Source organism: Micrasema longulum, unplaced genomic scaffold, assembly GCF_059751315.1.
Source record: "Micrasema longulum isolate JH-2025_06_02 unplaced genomic scaffold, ASM5975131v1 h1tg000018l, whole genome shotgun sequence".
Lineage (NCBI taxonomy): Eukaryota > Metazoa > Arthropoda > Insecta > Trichoptera > Brachycentridae > Micrasema > Micrasema longulum.
The window spans coordinates 34,727-58,863 of record NW_028277226.1 but is presented as its reverse complement, the minus strand read 5'-3'; the positions used below and the strand labels follow the sequence as shown (position 1 = coordinate 58,863).

The 24,137-nt window shown below is 39.5% G+C and overlaps 1 protein-coding gene across 1 annotated transcript; it reads left to right on the top strand.

Annotated features, from left to right (window-relative positions):
- Positions 1 to 8,584: 8,584 nt before the first annotated feature.
- On the top strand, positions 8,585 to 14,696 carry LOC148285636 (uncharacterized). The gene is made up of 2 exons (XM_088242584.1): positions 8,585 to 12,113; positions 12,163 to 14,696. The coding sequence occupies exons 1-2, from the start codon at positions 8,585 to 8,587 to the stop codon at positions 14,694 to 14,696; spliced, it is 6,063 nt and encodes a 2,020-aa protein (XP_088098710.1).
- Positions 14,697 to 24,137: the final 9,441 nt, after the last annotated feature.

Here is a 24,137-nt window from a genome sequence, read left to right as displayed (position 1 = left end):
TTTGGAAAATTTTCGCCTTAAAAAAAACAACGATCTTTTTGTATTTTGCTGGATTTTAAATATAATTTTAAGACAGTAAGATGCCTATTTATTCCGTAAATAAAACTTAATTTTTATTAAATTATTCATTTCTCAATTTCGATAAAACACGAGATACGCCTTTTTGAACGATGGACGACGAATTGTGACGTCGAGGATCGTGTCAATGTTCTATACAAATTTAAACGGGCAGAAACAAATTTCAAAATTAACATGAATCGTGACGTATTAGAAGCATGGTCAATACAATAACCGTTTATGCGGAAATTCAAAATTACAAATTTAAAAATATTTTTTATGCTACAAATACCCGTACTACTTTAAAAAATTTTAAAAAACGTGATATTTTCCTATTTTCCGAGTGAATCCTTGGGTAAGACTCGTAGATATTGCCACATTTTTACGCGTTTTTTTTTGTCTTTGCAACTATGAAAAAGTGTATTTCTTAAGTTGAACTAGCAATTTTATCTAACAAAGATACTTAACCACTTATTTATTTTCAGTTCACAAATAGTGAAAGATATCACAATATACTCGAATATACTATTGTTAAAGTAAACAATAATCATACTAAATAAACGAGATTTCACCAATTATCACAAAACAAAAATTTAAAATGTTAAATGTACTAAAATTTAATGTAGACTTCTATATTACCTTTTCTAAGTGTTCTTAATTTATGTTGTAATATATTAATACTAACAGCTCCCCAGAGAGTTGAATCCAGTCCTAGTCTACAAAAATTTGTACAAACAAATATTGGTCCATGAAGAAGTATAGAAATTGAAAATATAACATTTTCAGGAGTTGCCTAGTATGTAGGTGAAATAATTCAATTAGATGAATATCACCCGCATAAATAAAGGTTTCAGCTATTTAATTTCACAAATATCAACAGATGAAAGAATTTAAGGAATATAGATGTTCAAATATGGGCAGAATTGTGAATGTTACACATTGTGTAAAGTGGCCACTTAAACCAGCCAATGACAGGTCATAAGCCCTGTAGATGCCTAGACTTGTATATTACCTGCTCTAAAATGTTCTTAATCTTTGCTGTAAAATGTTAAAATTAAATTTATGATATTTGCAATTTAATAAAATTTAGATTAATTTAAATAAAATAAAACAACACGGTTGACAAGAAATGACTGGTATCTGAATCATAAGACTGACCTTCGGTTAACGAGAAAATGATCAAGATACGCTGCGATTGGTATACCAACCAGTGACCCATGCACCATTGATGATGTAGAATTATTAAATACTTTTTACTGGTTATATGGCTGGTCGGGTATTGTACTACCCACCCAATGGAGCTGGAAAAAAAAGTTATTTATTTATTTATTTGACGGACTTATGCAGTCCATTCTAACGATATTATTAATGTTTCTTTATATCATTCACATATAAGTTATACCTGGTCCATAAAGGAGTACCCTGTTTTATACTAAAGACATATTAATCTACATTCAATTAATTTTTGCTTGTAAATAAAAATAAAACTGCATTTAAATGCCAACCACTTCTTGAAATTGCACGCAGTTGAAAAATATCGTAAAATAATTCTCCGCCCAGAAGTCGTTTTAAAATAATCATTATGTTATTTTTCTACTTGATTTATTGAGAAGGCATTGTTATGCTTGTAATCATTGACTTTATGTATATAGATCTGTTATTGAATACTTGTGATATATTTATGATCAAATATTTATTGTTTTTATATTTTTCTGCCCACAATATTCTTCTTCTTCTTCCTCAGCATGAATACTCCAATTTATCCAATCCTCCATCCTTCTCCAAGCCAAACTGTCTTGGGTTATTTGTATCCACACTGTTCCCGTATTTTTTTTGTATTCATTTCATTTCCGCCAACTGCAAACGCAGTTTTTTTGCATGGATTTTTCTCTTGAAATATTTAAGTAACATAATATAATGTACACATAAAAAAATCTTAAATATATCAACAAAATAAAGTAAAAAATAAAATAGAAGTAAAATACAGTCTTTTTTCATATCAAAATATACAAAAACAATAAAAACAAACAACACTTTTGTGAACACCGTTTTAAACTGTTTGGTTTTGTTCCCTTTTTTACATACGAAACATAGAATTTAAAAAAAAAGTGTTAAGACATATTTAACTATATTTTTATTCATATCACTTTTCTGTGTTTCGTCTGGGAGTCTATTTACTATGCTTAGGAGTATATACGGATTCTTTACAATACCAGCTTTCCAGCGGAGCTGCGGTCTTCCGGGATTTCTGGGGTGGTATTCTGAATCTTTTCTAGAGAGTGGTTGATTTGGAGATTTTTATTTTTTGCGACGACACCTTGCTACATAAAATAGTCATTTCGATGATCAAACGTCCAATGATGTATAAAACTGTTTAAAAAACGGAAAAAAAAACTAATATGGTTTGGTCAATTTAACCAAATTAAGTGTTTTGGGAAAATGAAAATAATTTATATTTAAAAATTTTGGTGTCCATGCTGCAGAGCAGCGTTTATTTGATATTTATATTATTTATTTATTAACAGGCACTATAAAGTATTTAGAAGATATTTCTTCAGTTCTTTCATTTGAAGATCTTAATGACGGTTTGTGAGAGATCACTGAACAACCTTGTAATAACGCAATTTAATGTTCATTCTCCGAAGCAATTTGTAATTCGAGGAACGACCGGGGAGCCCTTAGTTTGTAATCTAGTGTTGTCAGTGTGGGAAACTCTTTTTTTATATTCCGGATCAACAAAGTTATCTACAATCGATGTGTAGTCACAAAGTTGTTTTACCGGCAGGACATTACAGATTTCAAAATAAACACCTTCGCCCATATGTTTCGCCTCACAAATAATGCTATCTGGTACAATCCCCTTTAAGTCTCACCTGAATATCATAAATTGTACCCAGATGAGACTGGAAGGTGAGACCCCAGACACGCACTCCGTAAGATATAATATGATATATGTTTGATTTCACGTGTTCATGTTTGTTTGACGTTTAATCATCGGTGTGGCCAGATACAAAAACGTGAACGCATGCGAAAAATCAAAATCTCTGCTTTTTTTTCATTGATGGAAGATGGAAGAGTAGAAAAAGATGTTGAAAGAAGAGTGAATGCGGGCAACAAAATGAACGGAGCACTAAGCACAGTAATTTCTAATAAAAATATGTCAATCGAAGCTAAACTGGCAGTGCACAACGGAGTTTTAGTCCCAACACTTATGTATGGAAGTGAAACATGGAACTGGCAGAGGAAGGATGAAAGCTGAGTGAACGCGGTTGAAATGCGATCTCTTAGACGAATGTGTGGGAAATCAATGTATGACAGGGTTACGAATGATGAAATCAGGCGAGAGTGTAAATCTGAGACAAGTATAATTGATAAGATTAAGAAAGGGTCTCTGAGATGGTTTGGTCACGTAGAACGAATGGACGACGAGAGAATGGTAAAACAAGTATATATGGCAAAAATGAACGGCAACGTTAGACGAGGACGACCAAGGAAGACGTGGCATGATCAGATAAACCAAAATCTTTAGTCTGGTCATGTCAAAAGCAGACAGAACCGAAGGGCATGTATGACAAGATGTATGAATGTGAAAGAGGCTAGGATTGTATGCCAGGATAGACGTGTGTGGCGGTCCATTCTCTCTGCCTACCCCTACGGGGAAATGGCGTGATGGTAGTAGTAGTAGTAGATTATAAGTGAGTTTGTGTTTGTCATTTTGTCAACATAGTCAAGTTCTACATTATCTCTGAGCACAGTTAGGTCTTCGTTTATGTCATTGTTTGTTAATACGTCTGTTTGATTTTTATAGAAAAAGTTGAAGAAGGGCAAACCTCTCATTGCAAAATATGTGACCAAATCATGAAGCTCTTTTTCTTTTGACAGTGGTAAATAAGTAAATAAAATAAAAAACATTTCTTAAAATACAACGCATTTTACTGAAACATCTTGTATAACCAGATCTCCGAGTGATAAAATAGTATCCCGTTCTTTGACAACGCAACAATAAAGGATTGATTGTATGTAACTATGTCTCACTGCCCATAAGGATGAAGGCCTATATGTCCTTTATTAAGTTAAATGTCACCTAAAAGGATGCATACAAGATAAAGAACAACATTTATTTGTTGTCAAATTTAATTTATCATAAAGTTGAACGGAGTAAGAACTTTTTAAAACTATATCAGCAGTTTTAACACCTTAAAAACAACATTCATCCATACTAAATATTATATTATTTTATTTTATTTAGCTTTTTCACCTTGTTTCCGTTGCATTTATGATCACCAATATTTTTTTCTTTGTTAAAGCATTAAAACCATTTTATTCTATGATTTCAATGGTTTTTTTATCTCTTCTTTTTTATACTTTTTAATTATTTCCAACTATTCCATCTTGTTCTGGTTGAGGTTTTATTTGTGTCTGTACTCTTTTATTAAAATATTTATTAACACTAATATTTTAGCACCTGATGTAAAACTGTTATTTCATCAACAAATTGCAACAGGGATGGAGAATACCTTAAATAAGATAATATGGAAGTCTAGGCATTTACAAAGCTTATGACATGTCATTGACATTCACCATTTTGCCTATGTTTGAATATTCCCTTATTTCAGGTAATCTCCATCCCTGTTGTAATTTGTTAATCTTAATGACTCCCGAGGGGGTAAATTCCAGTCTTTTGTCTACGAACATTTGGACAAACTCAAATATTGTTATTTCATTGTTATTGTTTCGTGTTTTTTATTTTATAATCTAAAATTAAATCAGTGGCTACCTATGGTATTGTGGGCAGGTAGCCAAATAAGTTTTCCACATAAATACAATTTTAAAAATCCAGTTCAGTTAGATATTAATACATTTAGAAGTACATGTGTGGATGTGAGGGTGGGTTTATGAACAGGGTGATTGTGTGTTTGATACGAGTGAAAAGAAATATCTTAAATTTATAACGTAAAAACATTTTTTTTACAAAGAAACAGTTTTTTTTAAATAATAGTTTTCAAATTTTTATTTTAAAAGTGGGTCAACTGCAGTTAAATATATCTATGCTTTTAAAAAATACATTATAATTACGCGCCAGGCGAATCAGAGGAGAGTTTTGTGCATAGTTGGTGCGAACTGTTGGTACATGGAATAAATATAGATTCGTGTAACGGGTGCGGTAGCCAGGCACAAACCAGAACAAGACTATCATGATGTATATTAAGAATGGCTTTTAAAATCCCCATATCTAATACCAAACGACGTTCCTCCAGACTAAGACAAGAAGTTTTATAGTTTAGGTTTGTAAATCTGGATGAGATGTCTAAAAAATGTTCGCTGAATATTTTCAAGCTTTACCTTTTGTGTGGAATACTGAGGAGACCACGCAGAGGAGGCATATTCAAGGAGATTGCGAACGTAAGCGAAGTATATCAATTGAATACTACCAATATCATTAAAAACCTGACAAATGCGGATTACAAAACCTAAGTTTCTGTATGAGACATTTTTTCAATTTATTATTATTTTTTTATTTTTTTTATCAGACAATTTATTTAAAAAGAGTTATTGACACATTTCTGGTCATGCGATTACAAGAGAGATTTAGGAAGAAATTGCCTTAAGGCAATATGCCCACCCTTATGCATATGTATGTATACTATAAATGTATACAAAGTGTTTAAATAAATAAAACCTAAGGCGATAGGCTGATCACCTTACATTAATGTAACAGATGATCTATATACGTGAAGATGTGCCCTACGCATCACCGAGTGTGGAAAGGGGTATGATATAATAAATAAAGATACCAATATTTATAAGATACCAAAGTTGATTAATCTGGTGTTTATTATATATAGAACTTCATATTTAAACTTATAATATAAGAAATTAAACACTGATTTGAGTCTACTGAACACTTTATTTTATTTTTACAAATATAAAAAAAAACCGTGACAATTGTTTTGCCTTGTTAGGGCATTTTCAAACATAAAAACAATCATAAAATTCATATCTCAAGTAAACCAATTCCATTATATATTGAAAACAAAGGGGGTAACTTAATATACTCGAACAATTGGAAAATAAAAAAATTCTAAATAACCCTAATTTTAAAATAATAAATGAACAAACCAACCTAATATCTTCACCCATATTAAACATATTTAAATCGACTGTTATTCTTCACTTTGTCACTTTATGTACACGCTTACATGACGCGTTATTAATAGATGAATCATGTTACAATTGCATTTATATGTGTTCATAAGAAATTTTTAAAAATAGAAATATTGTATTATAGTGCGTTTATATAAATTTATTCATAATATTTCAATCATGTGTTATATATTTTCTACAACAATTATCCAAAGTTATAAAACTATAAAGCTTCATTAGTTGTCTCACAATACATTATTGTATGTCAATAAATACTTACTTTGTTATATTTTTTTCTGAAATTCAAATATAAATACCTAAATTTCCCATTACCTATAAAACACTTAGCCTTGTCCTTAACTACTGGTTTTTCCCTCAATTATTATTAATATATATGCTATATTTTTTTAACATTATTTTTATTTTTTACTTAAGTACCTTGAATTATATAACTACACATTCGTTTGAAAATGCCCTAACAAGGCGAAACAATTGTCACGAAAATGTTGTTATTTGTAAAAAAAAATTATGTGTTCAGTAGACTCAAATCAGTGTTAGGTTTCTTATATTATAAGTTTTATACAACGTTGGTTGATCTGAAGAGGTTAAATTATGTAAATCTCAATTAATTCCCTTGAAGACCTTCCTGAGTTTGTAATTGGAAACTTCTGGGGATTTATTTTTGCCGGCCTTAACTTCATCCATCTATAAAGAACTATGTTGCTTTACAATTTTTTATTACGCACCAATCGAATATGTTTTTAAATTATTGATTTAACTATTATCATTTTTTATCGTTCTTCTTGGACCAGTTCGTCATAATTGGGGCTTCCTTTCTCGACACGAATTGAAGTCTCGGGCTGAGTCGAGGCTCGAAACCTTGTCTGGAAATTTAGAGACATTTCGATACTCCGAGACTATTTGGTACTAACAATAATTCTTATAATAAAAAACATTGAATGTAATAAGAAATTTATTATATAAATAAAAGACGAGTGATACTTTCATCCACAAATTTGGAAAATCCAGTGACCGGTTTCATCGCTTTCGCTACAAAATGTACACAAAACAGAGGTAAGGAGACAGAATTCAAAATTGAACGAGGGTAAATTAAATTCAATTATTTTTGTCTTCAGGATAATTAAAATGTTTCAGGTTAGCTAATGAGTTGATACAATGATATTTCTAACGAGTTAAAATATTGTATATATATTATTTATAATTGTCCCATCCTTCGTGAGTTTGATTTCTGTCAATTATGTTTTTATATTTAAATAAATATTTGCGTTCTTATGATATACCCAAACATTTCAATTTGAGGACCATTTTCAGTTCAGGGCTATTGGCCAGTTGTAAATAACTCACTACTAGAAAATGGAAATCAAGTTGGGATAGAGTGGGATACGAACCACGGACCTTTGAGCCGTGAGTCCGAGACACTAGCCACGGGACCACAACCCTATTCTGAAAAACAAAGCGTAAAAAGCCATTAGTAAAATTATTACAGTGAATTTAGCAATGGAGAATACACGAATGTTAGCTGTTCCGGACGCGCATGAACGCCCATAGGAACGGCCACGTTGGCCGCATTATTTGTATAAATTAAATAAAATAAAATGAAAAATAAAATGTTGCTATCAATAAATATAGGGCCCGGCATAGCTGTAAGTCGAGTGCTGAACCCTTAATAAAGACGCAGTTGTCACTTGCGGGTTCGGCCTCGACCTATGCCGGGAAAATATATAGAAATTTATATACTGTCGATATTTGTTTTACTATGTATTATTGTAATATTTACATGCTTGTTTGGTTACACGTGCTTCACTCGTCGTGGCTAGTAGCGAAATGGCCCGCGCGCGCATAACGCGCCCGTATTTACGCCGCTCGTGGCTACTGCAGGGCCGGCAGTGGTGGGGATAGCCCACCCGCGCCGCCTCGAGCCAATCTGCGCGGCGCTACGGGGCAACTCGTCTAGCGCGGCGAGCGACGCTTTATAAGCCGTGTAACTTGAAAGAATAAATCAGTTCTCTGCTGTCCTCCGACACGAGTGTCTTATTTCTGTGCTGTGCTCCCGAGTCCGCCGCCGCCTCCCGCTCGGTCTTCGCTCCTTGCTGTGGCCGCCGCCTTGATCGCTCCGACTGCGCTCGCCTCTTTTTACCACTTGGACCGGGTGGAAAGTCCTTTTCAGGACTACTGAGGTTGACCTAGCTTTCGGTGCTTTCATCGCCGCGTGCCGGGTTCCCAGGCCTCCCGTTTACGCCGGGTGGGCCGATTGCGAGGAACCAGGAAGACGAAGCCGCGCCGCCCCCCACGATATTGAGGGCTGTCGGATACATTTTGGTCCTTCGAGAGTCCGGATCGTCTCCTGCCGCCTCCAGTCACCATGCCGGTCGACCGATCTCCAGTCTCGACTCGCTCGACAGCGCGTCGGATCGCCGGTACGGAGCCTGAAGATCAACAGCGGGACAAGGACGGAGATTCCACTTCGTCGGCAGGTACCGTGACCTGTGGTACCCTGCAGCGACAGATGGAAGAAAACACCACAGCACAGCAGAGGCAGTACGACGAGCTGAGGGACATGCTCGCTGCCGTGACGACTGCCAATGCCTCTTCAGGAGAAGGGGCCTCGGACAGCACTCCCAACACCGAACCGCGGGCGGAGGCCTCCGCCGCGGCAAACCCCAGGAAGGACGACATCGAGCCGCTGGCGAGTGAACTCGCCACGGCGCGCCGTGTGCCGATGGATCGCGACGTCTGCGAACCAGCGCATGTACGAGACGGCCATGAGCGGCCGATCGATGCCGCACCACCGAGGGATGACGTCACCGAGCCGCGGGCGAGTGCGCTCGCCGCGGCACGCCACGTACGCGAAGGCCGCGAGGAGCCTTACCGCTACACGTCGCTGAGGGATGACATCACCGAGCCGCGGGCGAGTGCGCTCGCCGCGGCACGCCACGTACAGGAAGGCCGCGAGGAGCCTTACCGCTACACGTCGCTGAGGGATGACATCACCGAGCTGCGGGCGAGTGCGCTCGCCGCGGCACGCCACGTACGGGAAGGCCGCGAGGAGCCTTACCGCTACACGTCGCCGAGGGATGACGTCACCGAGCCGCCGGCGAATGGATTCGCCGCGGCACACCGTGGGCTGATGGATCGCGACGGTCGCGAGCCAGCGCACGTACGAGACGGCCGTGAGCGGCCGATCGATGTCGCACCACTGAGGGATGGCGCCACCGAACCGCGGGCGAGTTATCTCACCACGGCACGCTACGAACGCGAGGGCCGCGAGCAGCCCTACCACTACGCTCCATTAAGGGACGGATTCGAGCCGCGCACGAATGAACTCGCCGCGGCGCGCTATACGCTGAGAGATCGCGACGGTCGCGAGCCGGCGTATAGGCGAGACGGCTGTGAACGGCCGATCGACACCGCGCCTCTGAGGGACGACTACCTTGAACCGCGGGCGGGTCACCCCACCGCGGCGCACCACGCGCTGAGAGATCGCGACGTCTGCGAACCAGCGCTGAGACGGGATGGCCGGGAGCAGCCAAACCACTACGCGTCGAGAACACCGGGGGGCTTATACCAAGACCCGGTGCAAGAATGGGTCGTCCGAGGGCGGCCTACAGCCTCACAGCTACCGCGTGCCGGCGAGGTGCACGCCTATTCATCGCCGTACACTGTGAGGGATCATGCCCCGCGCTGTGCGGGCTCACCGCCGGACCTGCCGGCATTCAGCGGTCAGCCACTGGAGTGGCAGACGTTCAAGGCCTCCTTCGATCAGTCAACGGAGCGGTGGGGCCTTGGTGACGCTGACAACATTGGGAGGCTGCGCCGCGCCTTGGAAGGACGCGCGCGCCACATTGTAACGGGTTTACTACTACACCCTCGGAACGTGCCGGACATCCTCCGCCTGTTGGAGGCCAACTTCGGAAGCCCGGAATTCCTCATAAGCGGGGCCTTACATCAGGCCTACAAACTGCCCCGCCTCCAGAACGACGCCTCGGTGGAAGCAGTAATGGACTTCGCGATCGCCATCCGAAACGTCATCACCACCGTCGAAGGGATCGACCCCTACTACCTCGCCGACCCGAAGCTGCTATCAGAACTCGTCGCCAAGCTGCCGATGCCCCTGAAGTGGCTCTGGTTCAGCCACCGGATGAGCAGGCCTAGGAAGGCCAGCATTTACGACTTCGCGAACTGGATGGGAGAGCTCACAAGTGTAGTGCCGTCATCAGGTGGGCTGGACATGCCCGCGCATGGTCAGAACGCGCGAGCGGATAAGCGCGATAGGCGCGCCGAGAACGCCCGGAAGGACAAGCGTACACCGCAACGTCATGTATTGGTGACACAAGAACCTCAGTGCGTGTATTGTGACTCGAACCGCCATAGCTTGGTGCAGTGTCGCGAGTTCGCGAAAAGGACATATACAGAAAAGTGGGCAATCGTGAGAGACAAAGCAGTGTGCTTTCAATGCCTCGAGTCGGGCCATCGTTCCCCCGATTGTGTTGCCGCGAAATGCAACGAGTGCCGACGGAGCCATCACCGGCTGTTACATAAAAACCGAAGCGGGCCAGCAGCGCCCGCGGACAATGAGCAAGTGTTGCTCACCAAAAGAGCCGAAGTGCCAATTACATTCAAGGTAGTGCCGGTTACCTTAAAAGGCCCACGGGGCACAATAAACATTCACGCATTGATGGATGAAGGATCATCCGTCACTTTGGTGGAAGAGGACATCGCCCGGGCGATCGGTGTAACGGGACCAAAGGAAGAGTTGGTTATCTCGGGCGCGAGTGGTGCAATTGACACTCTGTGTTCACATCGTATAAGTGTCACCATTGTGTCGGGCGGCTGTGAATTTAAAATAAACGCGCAAACCATCAAGTCAATGGATCTACCCCACCGGAACCGGAGTAGTGCGCAAGCTGCAAGGGAAGCCACCGTCAAGCCGAGAATGCTCATCGGTCTTGACAACGCCACACTCATCGTGTCCACCGGCCCGCCTGTGATAAGGGAGGATGGATTGATGACAGTGAACACCGCCCTAGGCCCAGTGACGTACGGAGGGACCGTACACCCGAATTTCCACGCCGAACACAGTCCAAACGACAATAAGCTAGAAGAACTAGTGAAACAAAGCTTTGCAGTAGACTCATTGGGAGTCTCTATAGGAGAGAGACGCCGCGTCGTGGACGTGCGCGCGGAGGAGATAATGAGCAGTTCCACCAGACAGCTCCCATCCGGCCGATGGGAGACTGGCCTGCTATGGGCAAAGGACGGCGACACTCTGCCCTGCAATCGCCTAGCGGCCTTAACCCGTTTGCGCTCCTTAGAAAGGAAGTTGCGCAAGGACTCCGGGCTGGCCAACGCCTATCGGGCCAAGATAACCGACTACGTAAACAAGGGTTACGCGATTCAACTCAAACCTGAAGAGATTGACGCGTATCATCCACGCAAATGGTACTTGCCGCATTTTGCGGTAACAAACCCGAATAAAGTGGGCAAAATTCGGGTAGTGTTCGACGCAGCCGCGCAATTTCAAAGAACGTCTCTGAATGAGCATCTTCTCACCGGCCCAGACCTGCTCTCATCCCTGCTGGGTAACCTGATCAGATTTAGAGAAGGCCGAGTCGCCATAGCCGCAGACATCAGGGAGATGTTCCTGCGCATCAGGATCCGGGAGGCCGATTGCCACTCCCAACGGTTCCTGTGGAGACTAGAAGAGGATGAGGACCCATCGACGTTCATGCTCACCTCAATGATGTTTGGGGCCAAGTGCTCCCCGAGCAGTGCCCAGTTTGTGAGGAATCAAGTGGCACAAGCCCACGCCGCGGAATATCCAGAAGCCGCCGAAGCCATAGAAAAACGCATGTATATGGATGATTACTTGGATGCCGTGGATAGCACGGCTGGTACAGGACGTAACCCTCGTACTCAGCCGTGGGGGATTCCAGCTCACAGGGTGGGCCTCAAACCGGGCGGCCGTCCTGGACAACGTGAAGCACGAAGACCGCGCCAACACCGCCATCACGATCGGCGACGAGATCACAACGGAGCGTATCCTGGGAATTGTCTGGGACCCTCGGAGTGACAACTTCGTGTTCAACCACGAAGAAGGAATACCTGCAATACCACGGAGGCCCACGAAGCGCGAGATGCTGAGTGCGGCCATGAGCATCTTCGACCCGGTGGGCTTCATAGCCTGCCTTACGATCCGGGCGAAGATACTGCTACAAGCCGTATGGCGATCCAATACGGGATGGGATCAACCCCTGACGCCCGACCACGTGGAGAAATGGCAAGAATGGCTACAGCTCCTGAGCGAGAACGGTTGTGCGATCCCGCGCTGCTCATTGCGCTCTAAAACGGACCCCATAACCCTACACGTATTTTGCGACGCATCGGAACAAGCCTGCTGCACCGTCGCGTATTTTACGAACAACGAGTCAGTGAAATTCGTAATGGCAAAATGCAAAGTGGCTCCGCTGAGACCACTCTCTGTGCCGCGGCTAGAGTTACAAGCCGCGCTGCTAGCGGCCCGTATGGCCGCCACCCTGAAGAAAGAAAGCCGGGCCAACATTACGCGCACCGTGTACTGGACGGACTCCAGCACAGTCCTATGTTGGATCCGGACTGACCCCCTGAAGTACTCCACCTTTGTGGCCAACCGCCTCGGAGAAATCGACGAACTGACGAACCTGACGGAGTGGAGATGGGTCCCAACGAAAGACAACCCCGCTGACCTGGGGACCCGAGACAAGGACCCTCCCGACCTAGGGCCCGGAGGATTGTGGTTCAACGGCCCACGATTCCTACGCAGCCCGGAGGCCCAATGGCCTAAGGAGAAAGCCCTTATCAAGCCGTCCGGGGACCAGTTAGAGGCAAAACCGACGCGCCACTTCGTCGGTCATGCGAATAGGGAAGAGGCCCTTCCCCGGCCGGAGCGTTTTTCCTCCTGGATAAAACTCATCCGGACCACAGCATGGATGCAGCGATTCATCGCACGATGCCGCCGCACGGTCCCCGCAGCACAACCGGGCGGGGACCGCGAGTTGCGCGCCACCGAGACATTAGCAGCCGAAGTAAGCTGGATCAGACGATCACAAGAAACCGCCTTTCGAGAGGAGCTCGAGATGCTTAAAACAAAGAAACCCATCCCACCGGGAAGTCGCCTGCACGCGACTTGCCCTTTCCTAGACGGCGAAGGCATAATCCGAATGGGAACCCGACTGCAGGCCGCAGAGGGCGTCGCGACAGGAAGCGTCGCGCCGCCCGTTTTAGATGGCGATTGCCAATATGTGCGCCTCCTTATCTCACACTACCACACGACGGGTGGACACCCGGGCGTGGAGAGAACCCTAGCGGATATCAGAGCTCGGTTCTTCATATTGAAGCTCAGAAATAGGACGAAGAAGATAGCGCGTGAATGCCCCGCGTGCCAAGCGGCACGTAGTAAACCACGCGCGCCACTCATGGGTCAACTACCTGAAGCCAGGCTAGCGTACCGCATGCCTCCGTTCACTCACTGTGGCCTAGACTTCTTTGGGCCTATGGCAGTGACCATAGGCCGCCGGCGAGAGAAGAGATACGGCGCCCTATTCACGTGCCTAACGACGCGAGCAATACACATCGAGCTCGCTTCATCCCTAGAGAGTGATGCGGCTATCATGGCAATCAGAAGGATGGCCGCCCGAAGAGGCTGTCCCAAGGTGATGTACTCAGATAACGCCACTAACTTCCACGGGGCCGACAGGGAGCTCCGTGAAGCCGTGGCCGAACTTCTGACGAACCCCAAGCTGCTCACTGAAATAACGAATCGCCAAATGGAATGGAGGTTCATACCTGCTTCATCACCCCACATGGGGGGAGCCTGGGAAAGGCTCATAAGGTCGGTGAAGAGAGCTCTACAAGCGACGCTAAAGGAGCAGACGCCTCGCGAGGAAACGCTCAAGACCGTACTAGCGGAAGCGGAGTATTCGGTCAATAATCACCCCCTGACCCACATTTCAACACAGGCAGACGACGACGAACCGCTCACCCCAAACCATTTTTTACTTGGAGCCGCCAACACACAGCCGACGTTAGCATATTTCGACAAGTCGGAAGAAGGAGCCTGTCTCCGCAAACAGTGGCGTATCTCGCAGCAAATCGCCGATATGTTCTGGCGTCGCTGGCTGACAGAGTATCTACCCACGCTAGCGCAACGCAAGAAATGGCGTGATCCAGCGCCACCCCTTCAGGTGGGAGACCTGGCGATTATCATCGACCCCAACTTGCCGCGGAACCGATGGCCCCGAGGAAGGATAACGCGGGCCGACCCTGCCCGGGACGGGCAAGTTCGTGTGGTGGACGTCAAGACAACAAGCGGGACTTACACCAGACCAGCTGTGAAGGTAGCAGTTATTCTACCTAACGAGGGACCGCGCGGCCGGGATGTCCACAGTGCAGGCGAGCTGCACGGGGGGAGTGTTCCGGACGCGCATGAACGCCCATAGGAACGGCCACGTTGGCCGCATTATTTGTATAAATTAAATAAAATAAAATGAAAAATAAAATGTTGCTATCAATAAATATAGGGCCCGGCATAGCTGTAAGTCGAGTGCTGAACCCTTAATAAAGACGCAGTTGTCACTTGCGGGTTCGGCCTCGACCTATGCCGGGAAAATATATAGAAATTTATATACTGTCGATATTTGTTTTACTATGTATTATTGTAATATTTACATGCTTGTTTGGTTACACGTGCTTCACTCGTCGTGGCTAGTAGCGAAATGGCCCGCGCGCGCATAACGCGCCCGTATTTACGCCGCTCGTGGCTACTGCAGGGCCGGCAGTGGTGGGGATAGCCCACCCGCGCCGCCTCGAGCCAATCTGCGCGGCGCTACGGGGCAACTCGTCTAGCGCGGCGAGCGACGCTTTATAAGCCGTGTAACTTGAAAGAATAAATCAGTTCTCTGCTGTCCTCCGACACGAGTGTTTTATTTCTGTGCTGTGCTCCCGAGTCCGCCGCCGCCTCCCGCTCGGTCTTCGCTCCTTGCTGTGGCCGCCGCCTTGATCGCTCCGACTGCGCTCGCCTCTTTTTACCACTTGGACCGGGTGGAAAGTCCTTTTCAGGACTACTGAGGTTGACCTAGCTTTCGGTGCTTTCATCGCCGCGTGCCGGGTTCCCAGGCCTCCCGTTTACGCCGGGTGGGCCGATTGCGAGGAACCAGGAAGACGAAGCCGCGCCGACCCCCACGATATTGAGGGCTGTCGGATACAGTTAGCTGTTTATTAAGTTATTCGACGTCGGGTTTATTTTTTAATCTATTAATTTTGAGAATTTCTAGTTTGTCAAGTTTATGGCCTTTGCATTGGCCTTGCAATATGAATTATTTTTGCATTGTTTTTAAATCCCTAAAAATTCAGAGTAAATATACCAGTTTCGAAGATGTCGCGAAAGCGATGAAACCGGTCACTGGATATTCCAAATTTGTGGATTAAAGTATCACTCGTCTTTTATTTCTATAATAAAAAATAAAACATTTAAAAAAATCTTTGATTATTGAAAAATATTTACGAGTACATGAAAATAACATTTTTATATGAAATAACTTCTTCTTCTTTTCCACATCCGCTCCTAAGTGGAGTGAATAGACTTGTATGTATTTGTTTAATATGTAATATATTTTCTTTACTAACTTTGTATAATTTGTGGAAATATGTTATTAGTTCTGAGTTTATACACTACATCTGTTTGTTTACTATAAATATGTATGTAGAACTGTTGATTTCTCAAATAAAATAAAATAAATAATATATAATAAATTACCATGAAGTCACTTCCATCTAGAATTTTCACTTACAAACTTAAATGTTTTATGGAAATTGGTAGGTCACTTACGTGCTAACAACGCGTTCCCTACCTCCTAGAGAGCAATATTATGTATCTTTTTTGGGTGATACCGTGTATGTTGGATTTGATCCGACGTTTCGGCTACCATTGCAGGAGCCATCTTCAGGGAAAACTGTGTGTTTTATAGAGAAATGTATGTGTTTATGTACTAGTAATTTGAACCGTGTCACAGTCAGCAGTAGGCACATTTCTAGTTTTGTAGGAAATAATAATTATGTTTATGTACTAGTAATTTGTACCGTGTCGCAGTCGGCAGTAGGCACATTTCTATTCGTTTTTGTCATATGTAGTGCTGGGAACCATGTTGAATTTAATTTAAGCCCGTCGTCTTTGTTTATATTATTTGGATGTCTGTGTGGTGTATTTCAATTGCCTCTTTTATTATTCGTGCACTATAATTACTAGGTTTATGTAGAATTTTTGGTTCAAAGGCGAAAAAATGTCCTGTATCTATAAAGTGTTCCGCTGTTACGGATTTGTCTGGGTGCCCAAGTTTACACGCTCTTTTGTGTTCGTCAATTCTCTTCTTTGCTGTGCGCCCTGTTTGTCCCCTCCTAGAGAGCGTTCAGAATCGCCCAGCTGGTCACAAAATTTCTGTAAAAAAATATATATATATATTTTGTGTCTCTTCATTCTTGATTTGCCAACAAATTTGAATTTTGAGTGTGTCAGTTTTCTTTGTTTACTCATGATATGAGACTTTTCATCGGCTGACAACTCCGACGAACACTCCTTAGCTTGCTTTCGCTCTATTTACCTAACAAAAATATTGTGTGATGACTTATAGCAGGATGCAAAGTTAAAAAATCCTTGGACGTAGGACAAAAAGGCGTTACTTTGATAAAGAATTACATGTCAAATACGCAGATATGTGTCACTGAAATAAATAACTTTATTATTCATGATTATGGTAATAATGTACCTATATATGATGTGTGTATTATCAAATTATGTGCATCGATTTGGCAACGAAGCTATAGATCCATATATCTCGTCATCCTTGGCCGGGGGGCTATAGAAGATTACATACGTATGTTTATATGACGCGTAATTATTTTGATTTAATAATAAACATGTTACGACATCGCATCACCTTGAATCTGCACTATTTAAAAATCAGACAAAATACAGGGGGAAATATTTCGTATTGATGGACTACTGCAGGTTTTTTTAATTTTTTTTTATATGTGAGTTGCATTATTCTTTTACCTTGCTTGAAATGTACTAGGTTTATATTTACTTCAAAGCGATAGTTATTTATTTGTTTGCTTAAAAAAAAAACATTAAATTTACTTCAATGAAAAACTTTATTTATGTATTTTATGTAATGTTTCGGCTGTGACCTGTTTTAAGAGCTTCTCCGCATTTGCTCTAGTGACGAGGAAACCACAGAAACTCATCAGGAGAAGGCGGACCATTGTAATTCCTCGACAGATCTTCCGATCCACTTGAAGAGTGTTCGGCATTTGGTGTCCTGCTATCATTGATACCTTTTATTGCCTTTACTATATCTGTCATGTATAATGTTACCTCTCTTGACAAGTCCCTATGACTAAACACTACATGCACATCGTGTAAATCCTCATTTAGACCTCTGCATCGCGCCTCCAGTTGCATTTTCTGCAGACTAAAAAGGGTCAATGCATCAATAGATGGGAGACATCTTGGAGAGTAACATCATCGCATGGGCAAGTGTTGAACTCAGATATTTTGAATCTGTGTAAATAGCTCAGAAATCCGCCATGTCCTGTCAGGATTTGTGTAAGTTCGTATCCTGCACGCTGCATTTTCCTGAATTCAAAAGCATGGTAAATAGATGGAAAAAACATTTTTGTTACCTTTCCTGTGGGTTCTGCTAAATAGTGATCATCATACTCAATCAAGAGTAAATATATGAATTAGGTGTAAATATTTAAATTTTTCATATATTTTCTTGAATTTAAAAAATAAATTTATATATTATTATTTGTGTAAACATGTTTATTCTGATCTTTCCGGCTGTTAATTTTTATCTGTTATTCATTGTTTTTATAAATGTAAATAATATTAACATATTACAACAGAGATGGAGAACATTTAAGAGAAGGTAATATAGAAGTCCGGGCATCTACAGGGCTTATGACCTGTCAATGGCTGGTTTAAGTGGCCACTTTACACACTGTGTAACATTCACCATTCTGCCTATATTTGAACATCTATATTCCTTCAATTCTTTCATCTGTTGATGTTTGTGAAGTTAAAGAGCTGAAACCTTTATTTATGCGGGTGAGATTCATCTAATTGAATTATTTCACCTACATACTAGGCAACCCCTGAAAATATTATTTTTTCAATTTCTATACTTCTTCATGGACCAGGTAATTTATCAACAATATTTTGAGTTTGTCCAAATTTTTGTAGACAAGGACTGTCCTTGTCTACAAAAATTTGGACACACTCAAAATATTGTTGGTAAATAATATTATTAAGTTAGTATAAATATAATCTTCACCAACAAGCTACAAAAAGTGGCTTGGTGAGATTTTAGTTTTAGTAAAAATATAACAAGTGATTTTTTTTTTTTTAATTGTAAAAATGTATAATTATACTATAAAAATAAAATAAATAAAAATTCCAGAACTGTAAAGTAAACTAATGCAGGTACTGGCTAAAATTTATTTCAACATAAAAACCAAATCGTCCAAGTAAGTTCAATACTTACTCCATTTGTCAAAATGTTCAGGAAGGATTAAAAACCTTGCAATTTCTTAAAAAAAGACAAAAAATTCATTTAAATGCAGTTTATTTTGTGTTGTTGATTTATATTCGAAAATTTATTTTTACTATCGTATGCATCTATACAAAGTTAATTGTGGTAGTTAAACTGGCAGTTAAGTTTATAAATATATCTCATTAGTACCATATAGGAAATACTAAATCAATAGAAGTATGTATGTATGCGTACATAATATTAATTCCTTTCAATTGATTAACATGTTCACTAATAGATAAGACAGATAAAATTAAATATCTTTGTGTAAACATAGACCAAAACCTAAAATGGAAAGACCCCATATAAGGGAATTAGTTAAAACGTATTAGTAAATGTATTAACACATATTTAATATTAACATATTACAACTGAGATGAAGAACATTTAAGAGAAGGTAATATAGAAGTCTAGGCATCTACAGGGCTTATGATCTGTCAATGGCTGGTTTAAGTGGCCACTTTACTCACTGTGTAACATTCACCATTCTGCCTATATTTGAACATCTTTATTCCTTCAATTCTTTCATATGTTGATGTTTGTGAAGTTAAAGAGCTAAAACTTTTATTTATGCGAGTGAGATTCATCTAATTGAATTGTTTCACCTACATACTAGGCAACGCCTGAAAATGTTATTTTTTCAATTTCTATATTTCTTCATGGACCATGTAGATTTGTAATATGTTAATGTAAACAGCTTCCCAGGGAGTCGAATCCAGTCCTTGTCTAAAAAAATTTGGACAAACTCAAAATATTGTTGACATATTTATTAGATTAAGGAATATTTTAAAAATCGATAATTTAAAAACAGCCAATTACTCAATTGTACAATCTATGTTCATCATCATCATTTCCTTTACGCACCTAGTGGTGCATAGGGCACTGAATTGGTACACCAATCGCAGCGTATCTTGATCATTTTTGTTACATGAAGGTAAGATGATCAGTCTTACGCTTCAGGTTCCAGTCTAGGGACTATGAAATATTCTGGTGTAAAAACACCCTTTCAAATAAATATTACATACAACCATGTCGGGAATCGAACCCGAGACCTCTCACATGGCAAGCAAACGGGCTGACCATTACACCACGAGGCCGACAATCTATGTTACAATACAGTATCGTTGAATGGGGTGGTGCATATGCCAATATATTAAACCCTCTTAAAATAGTACAAGGATTAAATATAAAAATAATTTCAAAGAAACGCTCAACATTCAATACGAAAATTCTATTTAAGTTATTTAAAGTTCATGCAGTAGACACTATTAATAAAATAAACTCCATTATACAAAGTTATAAAGAAGAAAAAAATATGAGATGAATAAGTCACTCAGATACCAAAATAATGTTAAAACCCCTATATTCCACACAAGTCATGGTCAAAATAGCTTTGTCTTTAAAGGTATCATAAATTACAATAATCTCCCTAATGAACTAAAAACGATTAAAACTAATATATCAATTTAAAAATTTAAAGTAAATTTAAAGAATTTTTTTGAACCCTGCATTCTACTTTAATTAGTATTGATATTTTAAAATTTTCTGTTTTTCTTTTTATATCCTTTTTTATTTTTTTTCCTCGTGTACTCGTATATTCAATTTAATTTTTTAAAATATAATAAATAAATAACTATAACAGTGTTAAGTTACTCTCCAAGCACAAGAGTTCGTCTCTTTTTTTAGATAGTTACAGTTATAACATTTACTAGATGTATAAAAAGTAGATTTGTATTGGAATAAAAAAACGTGTACCATTTATGAAAACATATTGATTAATAAAAAAACATTAAAAAACTAATAAAATACTTGTGTTGCTCTGTAAAAACAAAGTAACGACATTAAAGTTCATTAAGTCAATCTCTTTCCAATTTGGTTTTATGATTTATTCAAACAATCTATATTATTTATTTACTTCGGCCATGTCAGAATCTGACGTAATATTACCATCTTAGTTTTATCGGCTTTACCGTCTAAATGCACTGCTTTATCGACAATGTAAAACGCTGTAAAATTCCAAATTAAATGGAATACATTTCCTTTAAATGTATAAAACAAACCTTTTAAAAAAAAATTAATCCCATCATCCAGACTTCCATATTTTCTTCTCTAAAATGTTATCCATCCCTGTTGTAATCTTAATGACTCCCTGGGGGATGAAATCCAATCTTTTGTCTACAAACATATAACACATTTTAACTCTCTTGCAAGAATGTTAAGACTTTATAACAAAATAGAAAAAAAGTTAACATTGACATTTATCATGATGGAGCAAATGATTATTTTATTTTATTTTATTTTATTTTATTTATTTGGATAACCAACAGCTATAATTATCACATATTTATATAACAAAACAAATAACAAATAAGCCAATTACAGGTTTTCACAAGTAGCATCACAGTAAGTTAAAAAAGATTCTCGAACATAAAATGAATAGTAATTAAATGTAAATTTAAAAGAAAAGAAAAAAATACTACGAGTTATTTCGAAAGCAAACGCCGCACGTTATTAAGATTATTTTCAAATAAATCTATGTTAAATGATTTATTAATTACATTAAAATTATTAAAAGTTCGCCATAAATATGAATTTTGCCTATAATTAGATGAAACAAGAGGTATGTGAAGAAGAGGGTTATTTCTTAAAACTTTGGAAGGAACATTGATAGAAAGTTTGATTATAAAAAAATATTCCTGTATTTCTTAAATCGAATGCCTAATATTTATTTTTGTGTCTGAAAATTAATTTTAGTTTATTTTTTACATCTTACATGTTCTTATTTTCTCTTTTTTTTTCATTAAAAAAATTGTTTCATTCGTTTTACTTTATTTTATTTCTTTAACTCAATCTTTATTCTTATCTTTCACTTAACATTTATTATTACTTAAATTGATTTAATTAAGCTACACGCTTATTTTATATAATTTATGAAAGATGGTGGAGTTCTATAATTGAGGATATATGTGATATAGAATGTAAGCAATGCTTACTTAAAAATTGTATGTATTTTATGTTTCCTTGTTGAACTTTTAAATAAATAAAAAAAACTCAAAATATTGTAAATTCTAACTATGTAACTAATTATAATGAATAAAAGCTGTTCTGTAGTACTGAAAGGAAAAAATGTATAATAGGTATACATTTTTTCCTTCCAGATATTGTTATACATATTAGGTCCTTACCTATGCAATTGCCATTTTTACAATGAACCTTGAGTAAGACCGAAGACTAAGGTTGAAGATAGGGATTGAAAAAATGGTGAAAATGGAACTATCTCAAACTATGACTGAGCTAGCAACAGCTTTTGATGTGTAACAAAAGCTATCAAAATAAAGAAGCTTGCGAAGTGGGTACCCAGTGAGCTGAATCAACGCCAACGGCAAACTCGTGTAGGAAACATGTAGTTGAGGGTTCGCTGGAGCTTCTACCCCAGTTAGAGATTGAGAGAAGACACTAGGTTGCTGTTTAATGGTTATTTATGTCATGGCGAATAAATAGTGAATTGTGTTGCGTGAGTGTTACTATGATGATGGGTTGAAGAGACTGCACTTGAAATACATGCTGGACTGACTGACTGATCTGAACTTGTTGGGCTGACTGACGGGCGATGCGTCCTGTGGTCTCTTTATAAGCGACGTTCCTTTGTAGTTCATTTCTTCATTGTAGGGACGATGTGAATGTACTGCAGAACGATGTCCCCGATTTCATGTGCAATACTCTTAGAGTTGCATTATTGGATTCTAAAGAAAATGATGACATTGCTTTCTTCGGTCATCAAACTATTTCAGGTGAAACGTTTGAGAACGTATGTGTCATCGATTATGGACTATGAACCCCATAATTGCATTGATGCCTCCATCTTATCACTAATTAAACTCAAACAATAAAATAAAATACATGTTACTCAATTATAAATTATTGCATAATAGGATAGGGAGGCACTAATAAATCAATATTTATTTATTTTATTAGGTAAACAAACAGTATGTACAAAAATATTGCCAATTTCTTTGTATATTGGTGTAAGAAACTCATGCACACACCAAAAAAATTGTTTACACTTATTACAATAATTTAAATTATGTTCAATGTAATAAATGTAAAAGAAACGAAATGAAAAAATATGTATATTCTAATAAAGTTAAATATATGCTTCTCTCAAAATTTAAATAATTTTTGACCAAAATTTACATACATTGTCACAAAAAATGTCAGCCTCGGTAAATCTAATATTATATTGATCGCATATTCTAGATATTGTAGATTGTTTAAAATAGTTTGTTGACGCGTTTTCAGTGTAAAACAGAAGATTTTGTCTTGTCGGTCTAGATGGCACACGGAATGGAAGTCTTTCAAGTAGGTTAAGAGAATCAATTTTATTATTTATTTATTTGAATAAAAATAGCCTGTCTAACATTATTCTTCGATTTTTAAGAGAGTTTATTCCATGGTACTGCATCTTTCAGCATGATTAGAGAATTTAATGTATAACCGGTAGTCGACCTGCTTAAAAAAAATTGTTGGACCCTTTCTAGCCTATTAATACTTACATTTTAGTAAGGTGACCAAATAGGAGTACAGTATTCTAGCTGGAGACGAACAAATGTTTTGTAGAGTTTTTCATATGTCTCTGCATGTTTAAATGGTTTCAATACTCGCATAATAAGTCCGACCATTTTATTTGTTTTTTTCAGGACCGATTCAATGTGAATATTATCATAAGTTTCGTATCAATAATAACACCTCTCAATACTAATACTAATACCTCTCAATATTAAAACCTCTCGAATCTGCTCAAAAATCGATCATTGAAATAATTTTAAAAAAGCCCTTCAGGTACCCCAGCGTCAAGTTGTTAGAGGAATTTGAGATCTTTGATATGAGGCAATTATATATCTCTAGAATAATAATGTTTGTGAAAGCGAATTATTCTACCAAATCCCAAAAGGAACACTCCCACACTACGAGAAGTCAAACTAGAGGATGAGTCATGGGGCCTACCACAAACTCTGAATTCGGGAAGAGAAATTTCAAGTTTCTGGGCCCCAAAATATTCAATATGTTACCCAAACATTGCGAAACCATGACGCGGATTAAATTAAATAAATTTGTAAAAAAAATGGTTACTCGATTTAGTTAGAGAAAAATGGGAAAATTTACCCAAAATCATTCTTAAATAATAAATGTTATAATAATAAATTAACTAGTAGGTTTGCATAAAAATGTCTGCCTTAAAACAAGGTGTACCTAGTTAAGCAGATTAGACATAATCCAGAGAAATCTATTACA